We start from the raw sequence: 17,827 nt of genomic DNA on the forward strand, positions 1-17,827 counted from the left end.
TCATCGTGGACTAATGTTATTAGTGGAGTCCCTCAGGGCTCAGTGTTGGGTCCATTATTGTTTTCTGTATTCATAAATGATATTGATGATGGTATATCAAGCTTAATGTCGAAGTTTGCAGACGATACGAAGGTAGGCAGGGTTGTCAAGGACACTACTGACACTATGCTGCTGCAACAGGATCTGGAAAGGTTGAGCAGATGGGCTGAGAGGTGGCAAATGAAGTTTAACATTGACAAATGTAAAGTACTACACATGGGAAACAGCAACCCCAGAGCAACGTATTAACTCTGTGGTACTACACTGACAGTGGTAGAGAATGAAAGGGACCTGGGGGGTGGTTGTGCAGGCAGATATGAAGTTCTCTGAGCAGTGCAGACGGGCTGCGAGAGTAGCTCATGGTGTATTGTCAATGATATATAGAAATTTTTCCAGCAGGGATAAGGAAGTGATTATTCCCTTGTATAAGGCAATGGTCAGGCCACACTTAGAGTACTGTATACAGGTCTGGAGGCCTCATTTCAAGAAGGATGTAGAGCTGCTGGAATGAGTACAGAGAAGGGCAACAAGATTAGTGAATGGAACAAAGGGGTGCTCTTACGAAGAAAGGCTTAAGTTTTGCAAATTACAGTGTCTGGAGACTAGGCATCAGCGAGGTGATCTGATAGAGGTGTATAAAGCATTGAATGGTTTGAGCATGCTCAATGCTGATGGGATTCTTCCTCTCGCTCAGAATAATCACCTGAGAGGGCATAAATTCAAATTGAGGAAAGACAGATGTAGGATAGATGTGCGGAAATTTGCCTTTAGCCAGCGAGTGGTTGGTTGGTGGAACAGACTTCCATCCCTCGTCGTGGAAGTTGATAGCCTAAATAAGTTTAAGGCTCAGCTGGACAGATATTTTGAACGAACAGAGGTGTGAAGTGGAAGTGGTTTTTTTTTTTTTTTTTGGCTGATGCTGCATAAGCTTGCTTTCTTGCATCAAATGCCTCTACTAATGCTAAAGGTGTGGCCTGACCATTGCCTTATACAAGGGGATAATCACCTCCTTATCCCTGCTAGAAAAATTCCTATATATCACTGACAAGACACCATGAGCTAATCTTGCAGAACATGTTTGCCATGTCATTTGTTTTGCATCCTTTAGTTAAAAGTGATTTTTGTGTTGTGCTTATTTGACATAAATTTTTATAATACAATTTCCATTATAAAAATTACCTTTAAGAGAGATAATTTGTTTAGTTATGTAGCTAAAATTTCAACTTCCGGTCTTGGAAGCCACTTACCAAAAAACAATGTGTTATTGGGTTCACATTATGATATTTTCACAATACAGTTGTGTCTCTGAACATGGCAACTGATTTTGGCCCTTTGCGTGCATGGTTCAAAACTGTCGATAAATTTTTGATATACAGTATTTTAATTAATTTTGAGAAGCTTTGTGCTTTGTACATATTTATGAATTGTACGTAATCAATTGTATGTAAGTAGAGGAGTGCCTGTATCTCTTCACATGTGACATCACATTCATGAGTCTTGCATAACAATACACATATAACACACACACACACAGTATGCATGGACTGTCTAAAGCTAACAATACTGCATTAAAACTACATTTCATCTATAAATTTCTTTTTTCCATACAAACTGTATGGAAAAAAGAAATAATAATTGCTGGATTTTAATCGGCTGATTTAAATGAAATTTGCTTTGGTTCAACAGATATTTTTAACAAGCTCAAACAAAATTACATGAAAATCCAACTACTCAGTTACATTGCGGATGGATACAGACATGGTGAAAACAATAGCCACTTAACATATATATATATGCAAACATAAAAAGTAAGTTTAGTACAGAAATGTTGACTGCATATTATGAAGTGAAATATATGTTGCTATTTGTTTATTTTTTAAATCTAAGAAGATTCATGAAATACTTGTTGTAGTTCACTTTTTATTAAAATCCAGAAGGAAATATGTATTACAAACATTTGAGTTAATTTTGTACTGATATATATTCAGCCCAGTAAAAATAATTATGTTATATATTATTACATAATTAATTTGTAATTTGTTGGTAACAAGTTAATTAATTATTTACTTTTTACTTCTGTTAATTACTGGAAATAAATTCCATTAATATGAGAAAAAAAAAGTCCAAAATCTGGGGGGGGGGACTTTAAATTTAAAGCACAGTGTACATTTCATAGTTTTATACCTTAGTTAAATAATTCTGATTATATCTATTCATTCTTATCTAAACCAATTTTATAAATTTCTGTTTTTATTTTCTGAGAATTAGAATACTACAAATATGAAAATAGAAAAAAAATATAATACTATGTGTGTTAATCTTTCATTCATTAATGAATACTAATGAATTCACTGTCTCAGTGAATAACAATAATTTACTAGAGTATTCTTTTAAATCATATATTGTTTAAATGCATTTTATTTGAGAAATATTCCATTAATTTTCATACAACAGGTCGATAATCAATTACCAGATGCAGTGTTTCCTACAGTTCTCTATCCTGTGCCAACTCCTCAAGCTGTCATCCGGCGTATGGGGCCCAAACCTTTCATAGAACTTAGCTTACTTACCCACAAGTCTGAGGACCAAAACATGACTTCAGTCAAGTAAATACACTTTCTAGGTGTTTACAGAATAATAATTATTAATTCTTTTATATAAAAGTTTACACAGCTGCATCCTCCAAGGCAGAAAACACTGGTCCCACATGAGGTAGGTATTGTCAGTGAATCTATTGTTAGGGAAACAGGAAATATATTATTCAAAAAAGGATTGGTGGAATAAGACCAGGTATGTCTGACAAGGGCAAAAGTTAATGATGCTGTAGAATGCTATCATATTTTAGGGGAAGAAAAAGTGATATCGTTGTTACCAGTGATATTAAGAATAGAAGATATGAGGATTTACTTATAGGGAAATGTTTAAACAAAGTCACAAGATAAAATATGCATGTCTGCAATTCTGTACTGGCACAATAGGACAGAGTACATTATGAGAGTCTGACCAATCAAATCTTACCTCTTTGACCACTGCTCACAGAGGAGAGAATGCAAAGTTCATGGGTTAAAATTTTTCTTACTTATTCTCAGTGGGCACCACCACCCAGATGGTACCGTTTCAAGGCTGACCTTTCATCAAGAATAAGTAACAGTAGTCTTCTGTATTAGTGAAGTGTTACTTATTCGAGGTAGTGCAATACATGGCAACTCGTTGTGAAGGATGAGCACAATATGAGATACAGATGAAATTATGTCCCTTTACACTAATATCATAGTTTTTTCATTAAGAATTGTCTATGGTGTATCTATACCAATATTATATAGATAATTTATACTCTTAAAAATATTATGCCTAGTTGCATTTAGTCTTACTTAAACATTATCACGTACACCTTGGCATCTCTCATATTGTGGGATTACCTTCACAATTGGGTTGTCAAGTCTGCAACACCATGGTACCTGCCCATCCACTGATGATAGGCCAACAGCTTTGAAATGGTGCTATTTTTTTTTTTTTTTTTTAAGCCATACAGGCCACTAGATAGTCCCAAAGCAGGACCAATAAAGGGCCCCTGAAGGGTTAATTCCATAGAAATATCTGGAAACTGGAAAGCACATCTGGTATAACCAGTATGCCTATCTACCTACTGATGAAGGCTAAAGAGCCAGAAACGGCACCAGAGGAAGATCTTAATCATCTTTGCAGGACAGTGACTGGGTAACAACAGTCCCCGTCAGGGGGACGCATTGCCCAGCTGGGGAATGGAGCTCTGAGTTCATACGAATTATAACTAATTATCCCTTTCATTCTTCTACGGCATCTTTTCCTCTCCCTCTTTTACTATCACTTTCCTACCTCTTTTTTTTCTTTGCTCAGTCTTATAGGGATATTGAGGATAGCTGATATCTTTATCCCATACCATATTTCAAAACGGTGCTATTTCGTTTTTGCAAGACATTCTGTAAGAAATCTGAGGATCTGAGGGAAGTTTTTCTGGATACTGTAAGTGTTAATTTTAATTCTTTTGGTGACCCTGGTAAAGTTTTCCAGGGTGGGAATAAGTGGGCACAGTTGTTTGTTTATAGGTTTTTCTTTTTTTTTTTTTTTTTTTTTTTGTTTGTTGAAAATGAGTTTCTATATACATGAGAGAACTTTGGAGTTCACTCTGGAATCAGAGTATGAACCAAGACAGATGATTGAGGGATTAGCAAAATGTGTGAATTAATACTTGTACTCTCTTTGATTTCTTATTTTTAACTTGGTCTATATATCATCATCAGTGTTGTGCCAATGGCAGTTTCAAGCAAACAACTCAGCAACCACTTCTGTATCTCCCTATCTCAGTCCTCTTTCCCCCTGTCCCTCCTCCCATATCCACCATCTCTTGTCAATTCATCAGTCATAGCTTTCTTCTTTTCTTCAAACTTGTAGGTGGTAGATGACTTTCATCAACCGGTGAAATACCACCACTTTGCTTATTGGAGGCTTGAAGTGGTGAAACCCATGTTTAGTCTCTAGAGCAAAGTTTCCGGCATCCCCCTTCCAACATACTTCTCCTTCAACCCATGCACGGTACTAAGTACTATAGGTTTTGATACCTTTCGTGTTTGAGGTTTTCATAAAAAAAAAAAAAAAAAAAAACCTCCCTTTGGTCTATTTTTCTCTCAACTTTTCTCTCTACCAGATCCTTTGTCAACACCTACCCTTGCAACTTATGTCCAATCCAATTTCTCTTCCTACCTTCTGACTTTCTCAATCGAACATCTCTTCTTGCTTGCCATTTTCAAAACTTCCTCATTTCCTACTTTCTCATTCCGTCTTAACTTTTACATCCTCCTCCATACCAGCATCTTTCTAGTATTCTAATATTTTGTAATCTCAATGTTCAATGTCTTTCCTCCATAAAGTACCAAACTCCACACTTCCTTAAACTAATTCCTAATCTACCAAATCTCTCTCTCTCTCCCATACTTTGATATTTAACTCCCTTTCTCTTCCTATTCTCATAACTTTTGTCTTGCCAATATTTATTCTCATCACAAACCAATCACAACTTTCCTTTAGCCTCTTAACCAATTTCTTCAATGCCTCCTCATAATCTGCCCCAGGGCCATATCATCTCTCAGGGTCACCTTGTCCTACCCAACTATTACTTTTATCCACAATATAATCCATTAATTATTCTACTATCCTTCAACCCCACCACTCTCCCATCCTGTCCATTATATTAAATAATGTAATCCAGTTTACCCAATAAAGTGCCTTTTCCAAACCTGAAAAACATATACTTCTTTGTTCACTTTCAGATGTTTTTCCATTGACCTTATCACAACACCTATTGCATCTTTTGCCGCCCCCTCCTGAAACAAGCTGTCCTTCCATGTTTTTCTCCATCCTTCCATCGATTCTTCCACTGCTTCTGTAGGAATTAGCAGCAGCCTGGAAAACAAGATGCAGCGTATTTCAGAGATTGCTGGGAGTCATTGCGGTACAAGTAAACACATGGGTTCTGTTAGGGTAGCTAAGAATAGGAACAGGTGCATGTATATTTGCATATACACCAATGCTAGGAGTTTGGCAAATAAATTTGATGAATTTGAGATGTTGGTCAAAACATCAAAGGTAGATATTATTGGGATATCAGAGATGTGGTGTCATGCAGAACTGGGATTTGGGGAGTACAATCTGTACAGGAAGGATAGACAGGGTAGGAAGGGAGGAGGGGTTATGCTATTAGTTAAGAAGCACATAAAATCCAAAGAAGTGAAGCTAGTCGACACCGCTGGACAGTGCAGTGTCAAGTCAAGTTGGGTGTGACATAACATTGGGAGATCAAAATTGAGATTAGGAGTATGTTATAGGCCTAATAACTCTGATGAGTATAATAAGAAACTGTACAGGGAAATAGAGTGAGCCAGTAAATCAGAGAGTCCTATGATGGACAATTTTAATTTCCCAGATATTGACTGGAATTTGTGGGTTAGTCACTCACACACTAGCAAGGCTTTTGTGGATTTATTCAATGATTGTTTTCTACATTGGCATGTTCGGGAGGCAACTAGAGGGAGTAATACTCTTGATCTGATTATCAGTACTGATTCTTCATGCATTAAGAATCTGCAGATAAAGCAACCACTAGGTGGCAGTGATCACAGTGTGCCGAAGTGGGATTTACGCAAAGAGTTAACTACCATCAAGAGTAAAGGGAAAGGTTTTTGCTTTCATAAAGGCAACTACGGTGGTCTGAGACAGTATTTAAATTTTATACGATGGGACCAACTGATGATGTTACCAACAGCAAATTCAAAATGGGAAGCATTCAGAGAATTAATCTTGGAAGCTACTAGGCTTTACATACCAACTAAGAAATATTGTTCAAGGTTTAGGCCTAAATGAATGTCAGATGAACTAATAGCATATAGCAGAGAAGAAAAATGCATGGGATACATGTAAATTAATGGGTGACATTGAAGCTGATGATAGATATAAGCTGGCCTGTAACCAAGTCACAAAGGAGATTAGGCAGGCAACGTCAGATTATGGGAAATCTTTGGCAAAGAATGCAAAGAAAAACAGCAAAGGATTCTTTACCTATGTAAACTCTAGAAGGAAAGGGATGAATCAGATTGGTCCACTTGATATCAGTGGTTCAACTCTTGATAATCCTGCTCAGGTGGCTAACAAACTAAATTAGTATTTTTCATCTACATTCACACATGAGGAGTTATTTAGGGAGGGGAATGTCACAGGTGAATTGAACTCTGCCAGTGAGCTAGATGATTTTGTAATAACTGAGAGGAAAGTGGAGGAGAAATCGAAATTGTTGTAAATAAACATAAAAAAGGCATCCGGAATGGATGGATGGGATCTATCCAGTTATATTAAAGGAGGCAGCAAAGGAAGTAAGCAAACCCTTAGCCATAATTATGAGAGCTTCTTTGGACTCAGGGGAAGTACCCATGGACTGGAGATGTGCAAATGTGATCCCAATTCACAAAGTAGTATCAAAGGGTGACACAAGTAATTATAGACCTATTAGTTTAACTTCTGTTCCAGGAAAATTAATGGAGGCACTCGTTAAAGAAGCACTGAAGGATCATCTAGAAAAGACTTCAGTTATAGCTTGGACACAGCCTGGTTTTGTTAAGGGAAAGTCTTGCCTGAACAATTTGATTGGATACTATGATGTGGTCACAAAGGAACCTGATGCAGAGAATAACTTTGATATCATATATTTGGATCTTAGAAAGGGTTTTGATTTTGTTGCGCATGGAAGACTGCTGCACAAATTGGAGAAGTGTGGCATTCGAGGCAAATTGCTGCTATGGATAAAGGGATGGTTGAGTGGGAGAAGACAGAGAGTGGTAATAAATGGACTGTTCATTGTGGACTAATGCGATTAGTGGAGTCCCTCAGGGTTCAGTGTTGGGTCCAATGTTGTTTTCTGTATTTATAAATGATATTGATATCAAGCTTAATGTGCAAGTTTGCAGATGATACAAAGGTTGGCAGGGTTGTTAAAGACACTAATGACAGTACGCTGATGCAACTGGATCTAGAAAAGTTGAGCACATGGGCTGAGATGTGGCAAAGTTTAACATTGACAAATCTAAAGTACTACACAAAAATCACAAAAATCACTACACAAAAATCACAAAGGGGGATCAAAGGCTGACACAAGTAATTATAGACCTGTGAGTTTAACTTCTGTTCCCGGAAAATTAATGGAGGCACTGGTGAAAGAAGCACTGCAGGATCATCTAGACAAGACTTCAGTTATAGCTAGGACACAGCATGGTTTTGTTAAGGGGAAGTCTTGCCTGACCAATTTGATTGGATACTATGATGCAGTCACAAAAGAACTGGATGCAGGGAATAACTTTGATATTATATACTTGGATCTTAGAAAGGCTTTTGATACTGTTGCACATGGAAGACTGCTGCACAAATTGGAGCAGTGTGGCATTGGAGGCAAGTTGCTGCTATGGATAAAGGGGTGGTTGAGGGGGAGAAGACAGAGAGTGGTAATCAATGGACACTGCTCATCGTGGACTAATGTTATTAGTGGAGTCCCTCAGGGTTCAGTATTGGGGCCTTTATTGTTTTCTGTATTTATAAATGATATTGATGATGGTATATCAGGCTTAATGTCCAAGTTTGCAGACGATACGAAGGTTGGCAGGGTTGTCAAGGACACTACTGACACTATGCTGCTGCAACAGGATTTGGAAAGGTTGAGCAGATGGGCTTCGAGGTGGCAAATGAAGTTTAACATTGACAAATGTAAAGTACTACATATGGGAAACAGCAACCCCAGAGCAACGTATCAACTCTGTGGTACTACACTGACAGTGGTAGAGAATGAAAGGGACCTGGGGGTGGTGGTGCAGGCAGATATGAAGTTCTCTGAGCAGTGCAGACGAGCTGCAAGAGTAGCTCATGGTGTATTGTCAATGATATATAGGAATTTTTCTAGCAGGGATAAGGAGGTGATTATTCCCTTGTATAAGGCAATGGTCAGGCCACACCTAGAGTACTGTATACAGGCCTGGAGGCCTCATTTCAGGAAGGATGTAGAGCTGCTGGAACGAGTACAGAGAAGGGCAACTAGATTGGTGAATGGGACAAAGGGGTTCTCTTACGAAGAAAGGCTTAAGTTTTGCAAATTACAGTGTCTGGAAACTAGGCACCAGCGGGGTGATCTGATAGAGGTGTACAAAGCCTTGAATGGTTTGAGCATGCTCAATGCTGATGGGATTCTTCCTCTAGCTCAGAAAAATCACCTGAGAGGGCATAAATTCAAATTGAGGAAAGACAGATGTAGGATAGATGTGCGGAAATTTGCCTTTAGCCAGCGGGTGGTTGGTGGGTGGAACAGACTTCCATCCCTTGTCGTGGAAGTTGATAGCCTAAATAAGTTTAAGGCTCAGCTGGACAGGTATTTCGAACGAACAGAGGGGTGAAGTGGAAGTGGTTATTTTTATTTATTTATGTTACTTTTTTTTTTTTTTTTTTTTTTGGCTGATGCTGCATAAGCTTGCTTTCTTGCATCAAATGCCTCTACTAATGCTAATGCTAATACACATGGGAAACAATAAACCCAGAGCAATGTATCAACTCTGTGGTACTACACTGATAGTGGTAGAGAATGAAAAGGACCTGGGGGTAATTGTGTAGGCAGATATGAAGTTTTCTGATCAGTGCAGACGGTCTGCAAGAGTAGTTCATGGTGTCTTGTCAATGACATACAGGAATATTTCTAGCAGAGATAAGGAGGTGATTATCCCCTTGTATTTAACTCCAGGGGCTCACATTTGGTGAATATGGGCTAAGCATACCCAGGGTCCTGAGCTGGATATCATCATCATCATCATCATCATCATCTCTCTCTCTCTCTCTCTCTCTCTCTCCCTCTCCCTCCTCTCTCTCTCTCTCTCTCTCTGGGTAACTTGGAAATATTTTTTTTTAGCTGGTGCAGCATAAGCCTCAGGCTTCCTTGCACTATATGGCTAATAATAATAATAAGGCAATGGTCAGTCCACACCTTGAGTACTGTATATAGGTCTGCAGGCCTCATTTTACGTGTACAGAGAAGGGCAACGAGATTAGTGAATGGAACAGAGGATTGCTCTTATGAAGAAAGGCTTAAATTTTGCAAATTACAGTGTCTGGGGACTAGGCACCTGCGAGGTGATTTCATTGAGGTATATAAAGCCTTGAATGGTTTGAGCATGCTCAGTGGTGATGGAATTCTTCCTCTTGCTCAGAATAATCACCTGAGAGGGCATAAATTCAAATTGAGGAAAGACAGATGTATGATAGATGTGCGGAAGTTTGCCTTTAGCCAGTGGTTAGTTGGTTGGTGGAACACACTTCCATCCTTTGTTGTGGAAGTTGATAGCCTAAATAAATTTCAGTCTGGGCTGGACAGGTATTTCAAATGAAAGGAGGGGTGAAATGGGAGAGTTTTTTTTGGCTGATGCTTCATAAGCTTGCTTTCTTGCATCATGTGCCTCTACTAATGCTAATGTTAATATTCTTAGCATTATTTTTGCTACATGCTGTATCAAACTTATAATTCTGAAATATTTTTATTTCGCTACATTATTTTTCTTTTCTTTTGATATGATTATTATGGTCTTACAATATTCTTGCTTATGCATTATCCTAAATAATTGTGTTATTAATATTATATTACATAATTCTGTACTCTTAAGGCTACCCCCCCCCAATAGCCATATAAACTCAATTTCCTTTTCAGTGATTTTCTTTATATTTTGTCTTAAACTTACCCATTTAGCATTTATACTTTAATTATCCATCTGTTCTTATTATTCTCATTCTCTGCAGGTTCCGTTTTCTCCCTTTCATTGCCCTTCTGATTTCCTAGAACTTTAATTCCACATTCATTATCACAATATTATGATAAGAATATGTAGTATAGGACCCCATATGCAGATTCCCAAAATCCAGAAGGCTTGACAAAATTATTATATTTTTTACTTTTTTTAATGAATTATGTGATGCCACTCTTGCATTACTCCACCCCCATCTATCTGAACGTGATAAAGAGTTAAACATAATTGAAGAGTCGCATAGATGCCATCAAAGGAATTAAAATGGGAGGGCCATCAAGCTCTCAGCTGCCCAACTAAACCCAGAGCTCACTCTTGTGCACCAACTAGCACATTCTTCAAGGGAGAATGTGCTGTTCCCACAGGAGCTAGTTATTGTTGGAGACTCATTTGTCAGGGAAACGGGAAATACATTGTGCAGAAAGGATAGGAGGAATAGGACCAGGGTATGACTCCCAGGGGCAAAAGTTGATGATGTTGTTGAGCAGATATCGTCTTTTAAGGGCAGAAAAGATGATATTGTTGTACACATTGGCACTAATGACATTAAGTGTGTAGGAGATCTGCAGATATATTTAGCAAGTACAGGTCAAAATTGAAAAAAAGTCATGAGTTAGGGTTAAATTTGAAAGTGTCTGCAATCCTACACAGACACGACAGGAGGGAGTATATGATGAGAGCCCTGTCAATCAATTCGGCCCTGGAGAGATTGTGCAGGGCTCAATCTCTCTCTCCAGAATTGAATTTTTCTCAGCGTAGTCTGCGCTTGTTAACAGCAGAGTTGCTTCTACAGGGATGTGATACACTTAAATAGAAAGGGTGCAAGAATATTTGCTGATGCTATTGAGGCAATGTAAAGTGGTTCAGAAAACTGTAGCTTAGGGAGGTGGATTTACAGTCTAATAGATTAACAGTAACTGCAGGCAAAGGTGGAAAAAATTCTTGCACTGCTCCTCTATTGGAATGAGCAGCAGCCCGGAAAGAAAATTGCTGGGGATTTCAGGAACCACTGGAAGTCATGAAACAAGTAAATATATGTGCTGTGTTAGAGTAACTAAGAGTAAGAACAAGTGCATGTATACTTGCATGTACACCAATGCTAGGAGTATAGTAAATAAATTTGATAAATTTGAAGTGTGGGTCAAAAAATCAAAGGCAGATATTGTTGGGATATCAGAGACGTGGTGTCACACAGATATTAGGAATACAGAATTGGATTTTGGGGAGTACAATGTGTACAGAAAGGATAGACAGGATAGGAAGGGAGGAGGGGTTATGCTATGCTATTAGTTAAGAAACACATAAAATCTAAGAAAGTGCATCTAGTTGACATAGATGGACTGCAATGTAGAGTCAGTTTGGTGTGACTGCGAAAGCAAAAATGAGGGTAGGGGTTTGTTATAGGCCTAATGATTCTGATGAGTACAATACACAATTATACAGAGAAATAGAGTGGGCCAGTAAATCAGTGTCTTATAATGGGGGATTTTAACTTCCCAGATATAGACTGGAACTTGTGGTTTGGTCGCTTGCACTCTGGCGAAGTTTTTTGATTTATTGGATGCTTTTTTCTACAGCAGCATGTTAGAGAGGCAACAAGAGGGAGTAACACCCTTGATCTAATTATTAGCAGTGATTATTCATGCATTAAGAATGTATAAATAAAGGAACCACTAGGTGGTAGTGATCATAGTATACTGATGTGAGATTTACTTAAAGATGTAACTACCATCACTGGTAAAGAGAAGGGTTTTTGCTTTCATAAAGGTGACTACAGTGGTCTCAGATATTTTTTAAAGTCTATACAGTGAGACTACCTGATGATGTTACCAACAGCAAATTCTAAATGGAAAGCATTCAAGGAAGTAATTTTGGAAGCTACTAGGCTTTTTGTACCAACTAAGAAATACTATTCTAGGTTTAGGCCCAAATGGATGTTACACGAACTAATGCGACTCGTGGCAGAGAAGAAAAATGTATGGGATGCATATAAATTTTCATGCGACACAGAAGCCTATGACAGATACAAACTAGTCTGTAGTCAAGTCACAAAGGAGGTTAGGCAAGCGAAGGCAGATTATGAGATATTTTTGACAAAGGATGAAAGGGAAAATAGCAAAGACTTCTTTACTTATATGAACTCTAAAAGGAAGGGGATGAATCAGATTAGTCCACTTGATATCAATGGTTTGACTGTAGATGATCATTCTCAGATAGCTCACTAAATAAATATTTTGCATCAACATTCACACATGAGCAGTTATTCAAGGAGGAGGAGAAGGCCAGATGTTTATAAATCTCTAACAGGGAGATAAATGATTTTGTAATAACTAATAGCAAAGTCAATGAGAAATTGTTGAAGTTAAACTTAAGACAGGCTCCTGGGGTGAATGGGGTCTATCCAGTTATATTAAAGGAGGTGGGAATGGAAGTAAGCAAACCTTTAGCCATAATTATGAGAGCATCCTTGAATTCAGGGAAAGTTTGGAGTCAGGGGGCTGGAGATGTGCAAATGTACGTCCAGTTCACAAAGGGGGGGGGATCAAAGGGAGACATGAGTAATTACAGACCTGTTAGTTTGACTTCTGTTCCAGGGAAAATAATGAAGTCATTGGTTAAAGAAGCATTGCAGGATCATTTAGACAAGACTGCACCAATAATTCAGACACAGCATGGGTTTGCTAAAGGGAAGTCTTGTCTGACCAATTTGATTGGATACTGTAATGTGGTCATAAAGAAACTAGATGCAAAAAATAATTCTCATATAATATACTTGGATTTCAGAAAAGATTTTGATACTGTTGTACATGAAAGACTACTTTACAAATTGGAGCAGTATGGCATTAAGGGCAAATTTCTACAAAGGATAAAAGGATGGTTGAGTGGGAGAAGACAGAGAGTGGTAATCAGTGGATACTGTTCTACATGGACTAATGTTATTAGTGGTGTCCCTCAGGGTTCAGTGTCGGGCCCATTGTTGTTCTGTATATTTATCAGTGATATCGATGAAGGTATATCAAGATTAATGTCAAAGTTTGCACATGATACAAAGGTTTGCAGGTTGTTAATAACAGTGATGACAGTATGCTGCTGCAATGGGATCTGGAAAAGTTGGGCAGATTGGCTGAGAAGTGGCAACTGAAGTTTAACATTGACAAATGCATAATATTGCATATGGGTAGCAGCAACTTCAGAGAAATGTTCCAACTGGGTGTTACACTCAGTGTAGTGGAGAATGAAAGAGACCTGTGGGTAATTGTGCAGTCAGATATGAAGTTTTCTGGGCAGTGCAGACAGGCTGCCAGAGTAGGTCATGGGGTCTTGTCAATGATATACAGGAATTTTTCTAGATGTGTTAAGGATTGATTAATTTGGTTTTTAATGGCACATTGGCAGCTAAGGCCATAATGCACCAAGTCAAAGAAGGGATAAGGAGGTAATACATCTGGAAACCTCATTTTAGGAAGGATGTAGAGTTGCTAGAACGAATACAGAGAAGGGCAGCAAGATTTGATGAGGGGAACAAATGTCTGCTCTTACAAAGAAAGGCTTAAGTTCTGCAAATTGCACCTTCTGGAGACTAGACCTCTGAGGCGATCTGAATGAAGTGTATAATGCTCAGTGGATTGCGCAGGCTGAATGTTGATGGGATTCTTCCTCTTGCTCAGTTTACAAACCTGAAGGGGCATTGATTAAACTGAGGAAAGACAGTTGTATAATTGATGTGTGGAAATTTGCCTTTAACCAGCCGGTAGTTGATTGCTGGAACAAACTTCCATCTGTTGTTGTGGAAGTTGATAGCTTAAATAAATTCAAGCAGAACTAGACAACCATTTGGAACGAATGTGTCAGTGAAATGGGAAGGGTGTTTTTTTTTTTTTCTTTTTTTTGCTTTCTTGCTTTGCTTTTATAGAAAGCAAGCTTTTTATTAGCTTGCTTTCTTGCATCATATGGCTCTAATGCTAATAATTTTTGCATGAAATTTTAATGGTTGCAATGATTATTCAATAAATGATGTTTCTTCTGTTTACTGGAGTAGCTATTGTCAGAACTGTGTAAATTACTGGAATTTTTCTATCACCCTGCTCAGGGTGATGCTACTGGCTGCTGTCTATGCTAAACACATTATTATATGCTGAATTTTATGTTTAAAGTGTGGTATTAAGTAGAATTATTTGATTTTCTTGTGATCATATTGTTGATGGAGTTGGATTGTAGTGGGGTTCAGTGTATTTTTAACAATATCAGATAGTATTTAACTATTTATAGACATTAGTTTATTTTGACAGTTGGAACATTCTTCATTCTAATGGTCAGTTGATTGTTTGCCCTGTGCTACAGCACAGCGTAAACACTTCAAATTTTATCTGGCTATAATTTAAAATTCCTTATGCTTAGAGACGGGGGGGGGGGGACTTTATTAATGAGAATGACTTTACTGTTCTGTGTGTTAGGGTTTGAATCTGAGAAAATATAATTAAACTTAAAAGAAGTGGTTTTTGTTGGCACTCCATATTATGATTGAATTTTGATTAATAAGCATAAATGAATATAATGATGGCTAACAAAGATACTGTGTCAGGGGAGGATAACAAAACAAACAGGAAATCCACTGTTAAAATTCAAGAGCTTCCCGAGATTTGACCTTTTGTAAGTAATGATGAATTAAATACAGTGAATGGGTTTTTTAACGAACCTGTTTAAGACAGTTATGGGTTTTCAAATTCTGATAGTAAGGGTTCCCATAAAATATTTAAGAATGTCTTAAAGCAAGGTAATATGCTAAAGACTGAAGGGGCCAAATTTATCAGCATTAAGCATCATGCCCCTCCTTCTGTTGAACAATGCAGTGTTGATTGGGCCAAGGCTGATTCTAGCAGGGTCTTGGAGTGTGACTTGGATGTCGACAACTCTGCCTCCTCAAAAGCAGAACCCCTGAGAATTATATTATGACAAGAAGTGATAAACATGTTTATTATGATGGAGAGAGTTCTGCGAGCACTCCTACTTCTGTTGAGAGTAAATCTCCTGTTTTGAGAAAGAGAGAAAGGAGGAGCAATAAACATAAGAGAAATCTGACTAATGTATTAAATGAAGTAGAGGTATTTAAGGATAATGATGAAGAAATGAGACAAGTCAACAGGAATATCAAAATTGGCTTAAACATTGATAGTAAATATATGAATCCAGTTGGTATATTGACAATATTAATAAATCTGTCAACATTGACGCCTACAAACATCAGTATGCTTCTCACACTTCTGGCTATCAGTCGCAAGATTTAGTAGAAAATGAACTGGATTGTGAACCAGTTTTAATAGTTTCACAGTTGTTTGATAGAGATGGACCGGGAAACAAGTGCTTAACGATATCCATAAGGAACTAATAAATTTTGTCATTACATGTATGAGAAGAAAGTTAGAGGAATTTTTATTTTCTAAAGAACATGGAATCAATAATGATACTATCCCTCAAATATTGGCTAGATGGGGTTATCTGGAAGATTTGGTCTTGAAATTGGGAATAGTAATGAATGCTTGAAAGAGAGAAATAGATATTTAGATGGGTCACTAACTGAATACATTTCAATAATTACACATTTCAGGTGTACTGGAAAGCTACACAGTGAGGTTGTTAAAAATGGTGTTAAGGAAAATAGGAAGGATAGCAACTAATACAGCCATGCAAAGTAGAATAATCAGATTCCGTTTATTAGCTCGCAGTCACTCATCCTTACAATGCATAGAGGCAGCAGCTCCAGACAAGCCAGTGGTTGCAGGTTTGTCCAAGAGGCACCCTGGACAAAGTGCCGGACCAGTGTGGCCATGTGGAGATGTGCCATCAATACAGTACAAAAACCATGCTGACAATACTGAGCTTGATCTGGGACAACTAATGCAACAGATATAAGAGCTTATATTAAAGCATAAAGACACATATAATTAGAAAAGAGTTAATTTAATAGGAAATTAACTCTTTTCTAATAGGAAAGGCACAGTTGTTGACACATTATTAATTGACATTAAGTGCACACAACTGTGTGACTTGGCTATCACTAAATTCTTGAGATCAGCTAATGCATGAGAACTGCAGTTCAAGAAAACATAAAATACCGGAGTTATCTGATGAGTGGAAACTGTGTGCTCCCCTAGATATCTAGACTGTAAAGTCAGGATGAAAGGAGAGGAAGGATGCAACGTTGTGGTTATATTTAGTTTGGTAGAGATTCGTAAGTATGAGTTTAACTGCTTCTGACAGGAGCTCTGTTTTGGGCTATGAAGATTGGGTCTGTATTCAAACCATTGACAAAGACCAGAGTGTTGAATGGGAAGTGCCTTTTGATTAAACGTCAGTTTAGTAAAGGGTTGTTATTTGGAGTATTAGCAACTAAGGCCATATTAGCATTAGCATTAGTAGAGGCGAGGCATATGATGCAAGAAAGCAAGCTTATGCATCATCAGACAGAAAAAAAAAAAAAAAAAAAAACCTGCTCCCATTTCACCCTTCCATTCATTCCAAATACCTGTCCAGCTCAGCCTTAAATTTTTTTAGGCTATCAATTTCCGCAACAAAGGATAGAGGTCTGTTCCACCAGCTAACAACCCCGCTGGCTAAAGGCAAACTTCTGCACATCTATCCTGCATCTGTCTTTCCTCAATTTGAATTTATGCCCTCTCAGGCATATATTCTGAGCAAGAGGAAGAATCCCATCAGCATTGAGCATTCTCAAACCATTCAAGGCGTTATACACCTCGATCAGAACACCTCGCAGGTGCCTAGCTCCAGACACTGTAATTTGCAAAATTTAAGCCTTTCTTCATAAGAGCAACCCTTTGTTCTATTCACTAATCTTGTTGCTCCTCTCTGTACTCATTCCAACAGCTCTATATCCTTCTTAAAAATGAGGTCTCCAGACCTGTACACAGTACTCAAGTTGTGGCCTGACCATTGACTTATACAAGGGGATAATCACCTCCTTATCCCTGCTAGAAAAATTTATGTATATCATTGACGAGACACTATGAGCTACTCTTGCAGACCGTCTGCACTAGTCAGAAAACTTCATATCTGCTTGCGCAATTACCCCCAGGTCCTTTTTATTCTCTACCACTGTCAGTATAGTACCACCACAGAGTTGATACGTCACTCTGGGGTCGCTTCTTCCCATATGTAGTACTTTACATTTGTCAATGTTAAACTTCATTTGCTACCTCTCAGCCCATCTGCTCAACTTTTCTAGATCCTGTTGCAGCAGCATGCTGTCATTAGTGTCCTTAACAACCCTGCCAACCTTCGTATCATCTGCAAACTTGGAAATTAAGCTTGATATACCATCATCAAATATCATTTATAAATACAGAAAACAACAATGGACCCAACACTGAACCCTGAGGGACTCCACTAAACACATTAGTCTACGAAGAGCAGTGTCC

At 38.0% G+C, this 17,827-nt stretch overlaps 1 protein-coding gene across 1 annotated transcript in view; it reads left to right on the forward strand.

Moving 5' to 3' along the window:
• Positions 1–17,827, forward strand: part of LOC150088255 (intermembrane lipid transfer protein VPS13A-like) — a 3,009,916-nt gene that overhangs the window by 2,429,385 nt on the left and 562,704 nt on the right. The window contains exon 66 of the mRNA XM_090370087.1: positions 2,494–2,645. Coding sequence (XP_090226213.1) covers positions 2,494–2,645 — 152 coding nt within the window. The remainder of the gene's footprint in view (positions 1–2,493; positions 2,646–17,827) is intronic.

This window comes from Mastigoproctus giganteus, chromosome 3, assembly GCF_048544385.1.
Source record: "Mastigoproctus giganteus isolate SK-2022 chromosome 3, ASM4854438v1, whole genome shotgun sequence".
Lineage (NCBI taxonomy): Eukaryota > Metazoa > Arthropoda > Arachnida > Uropygi > Thelyphonidae > Mastigoproctus > Mastigoproctus giganteus.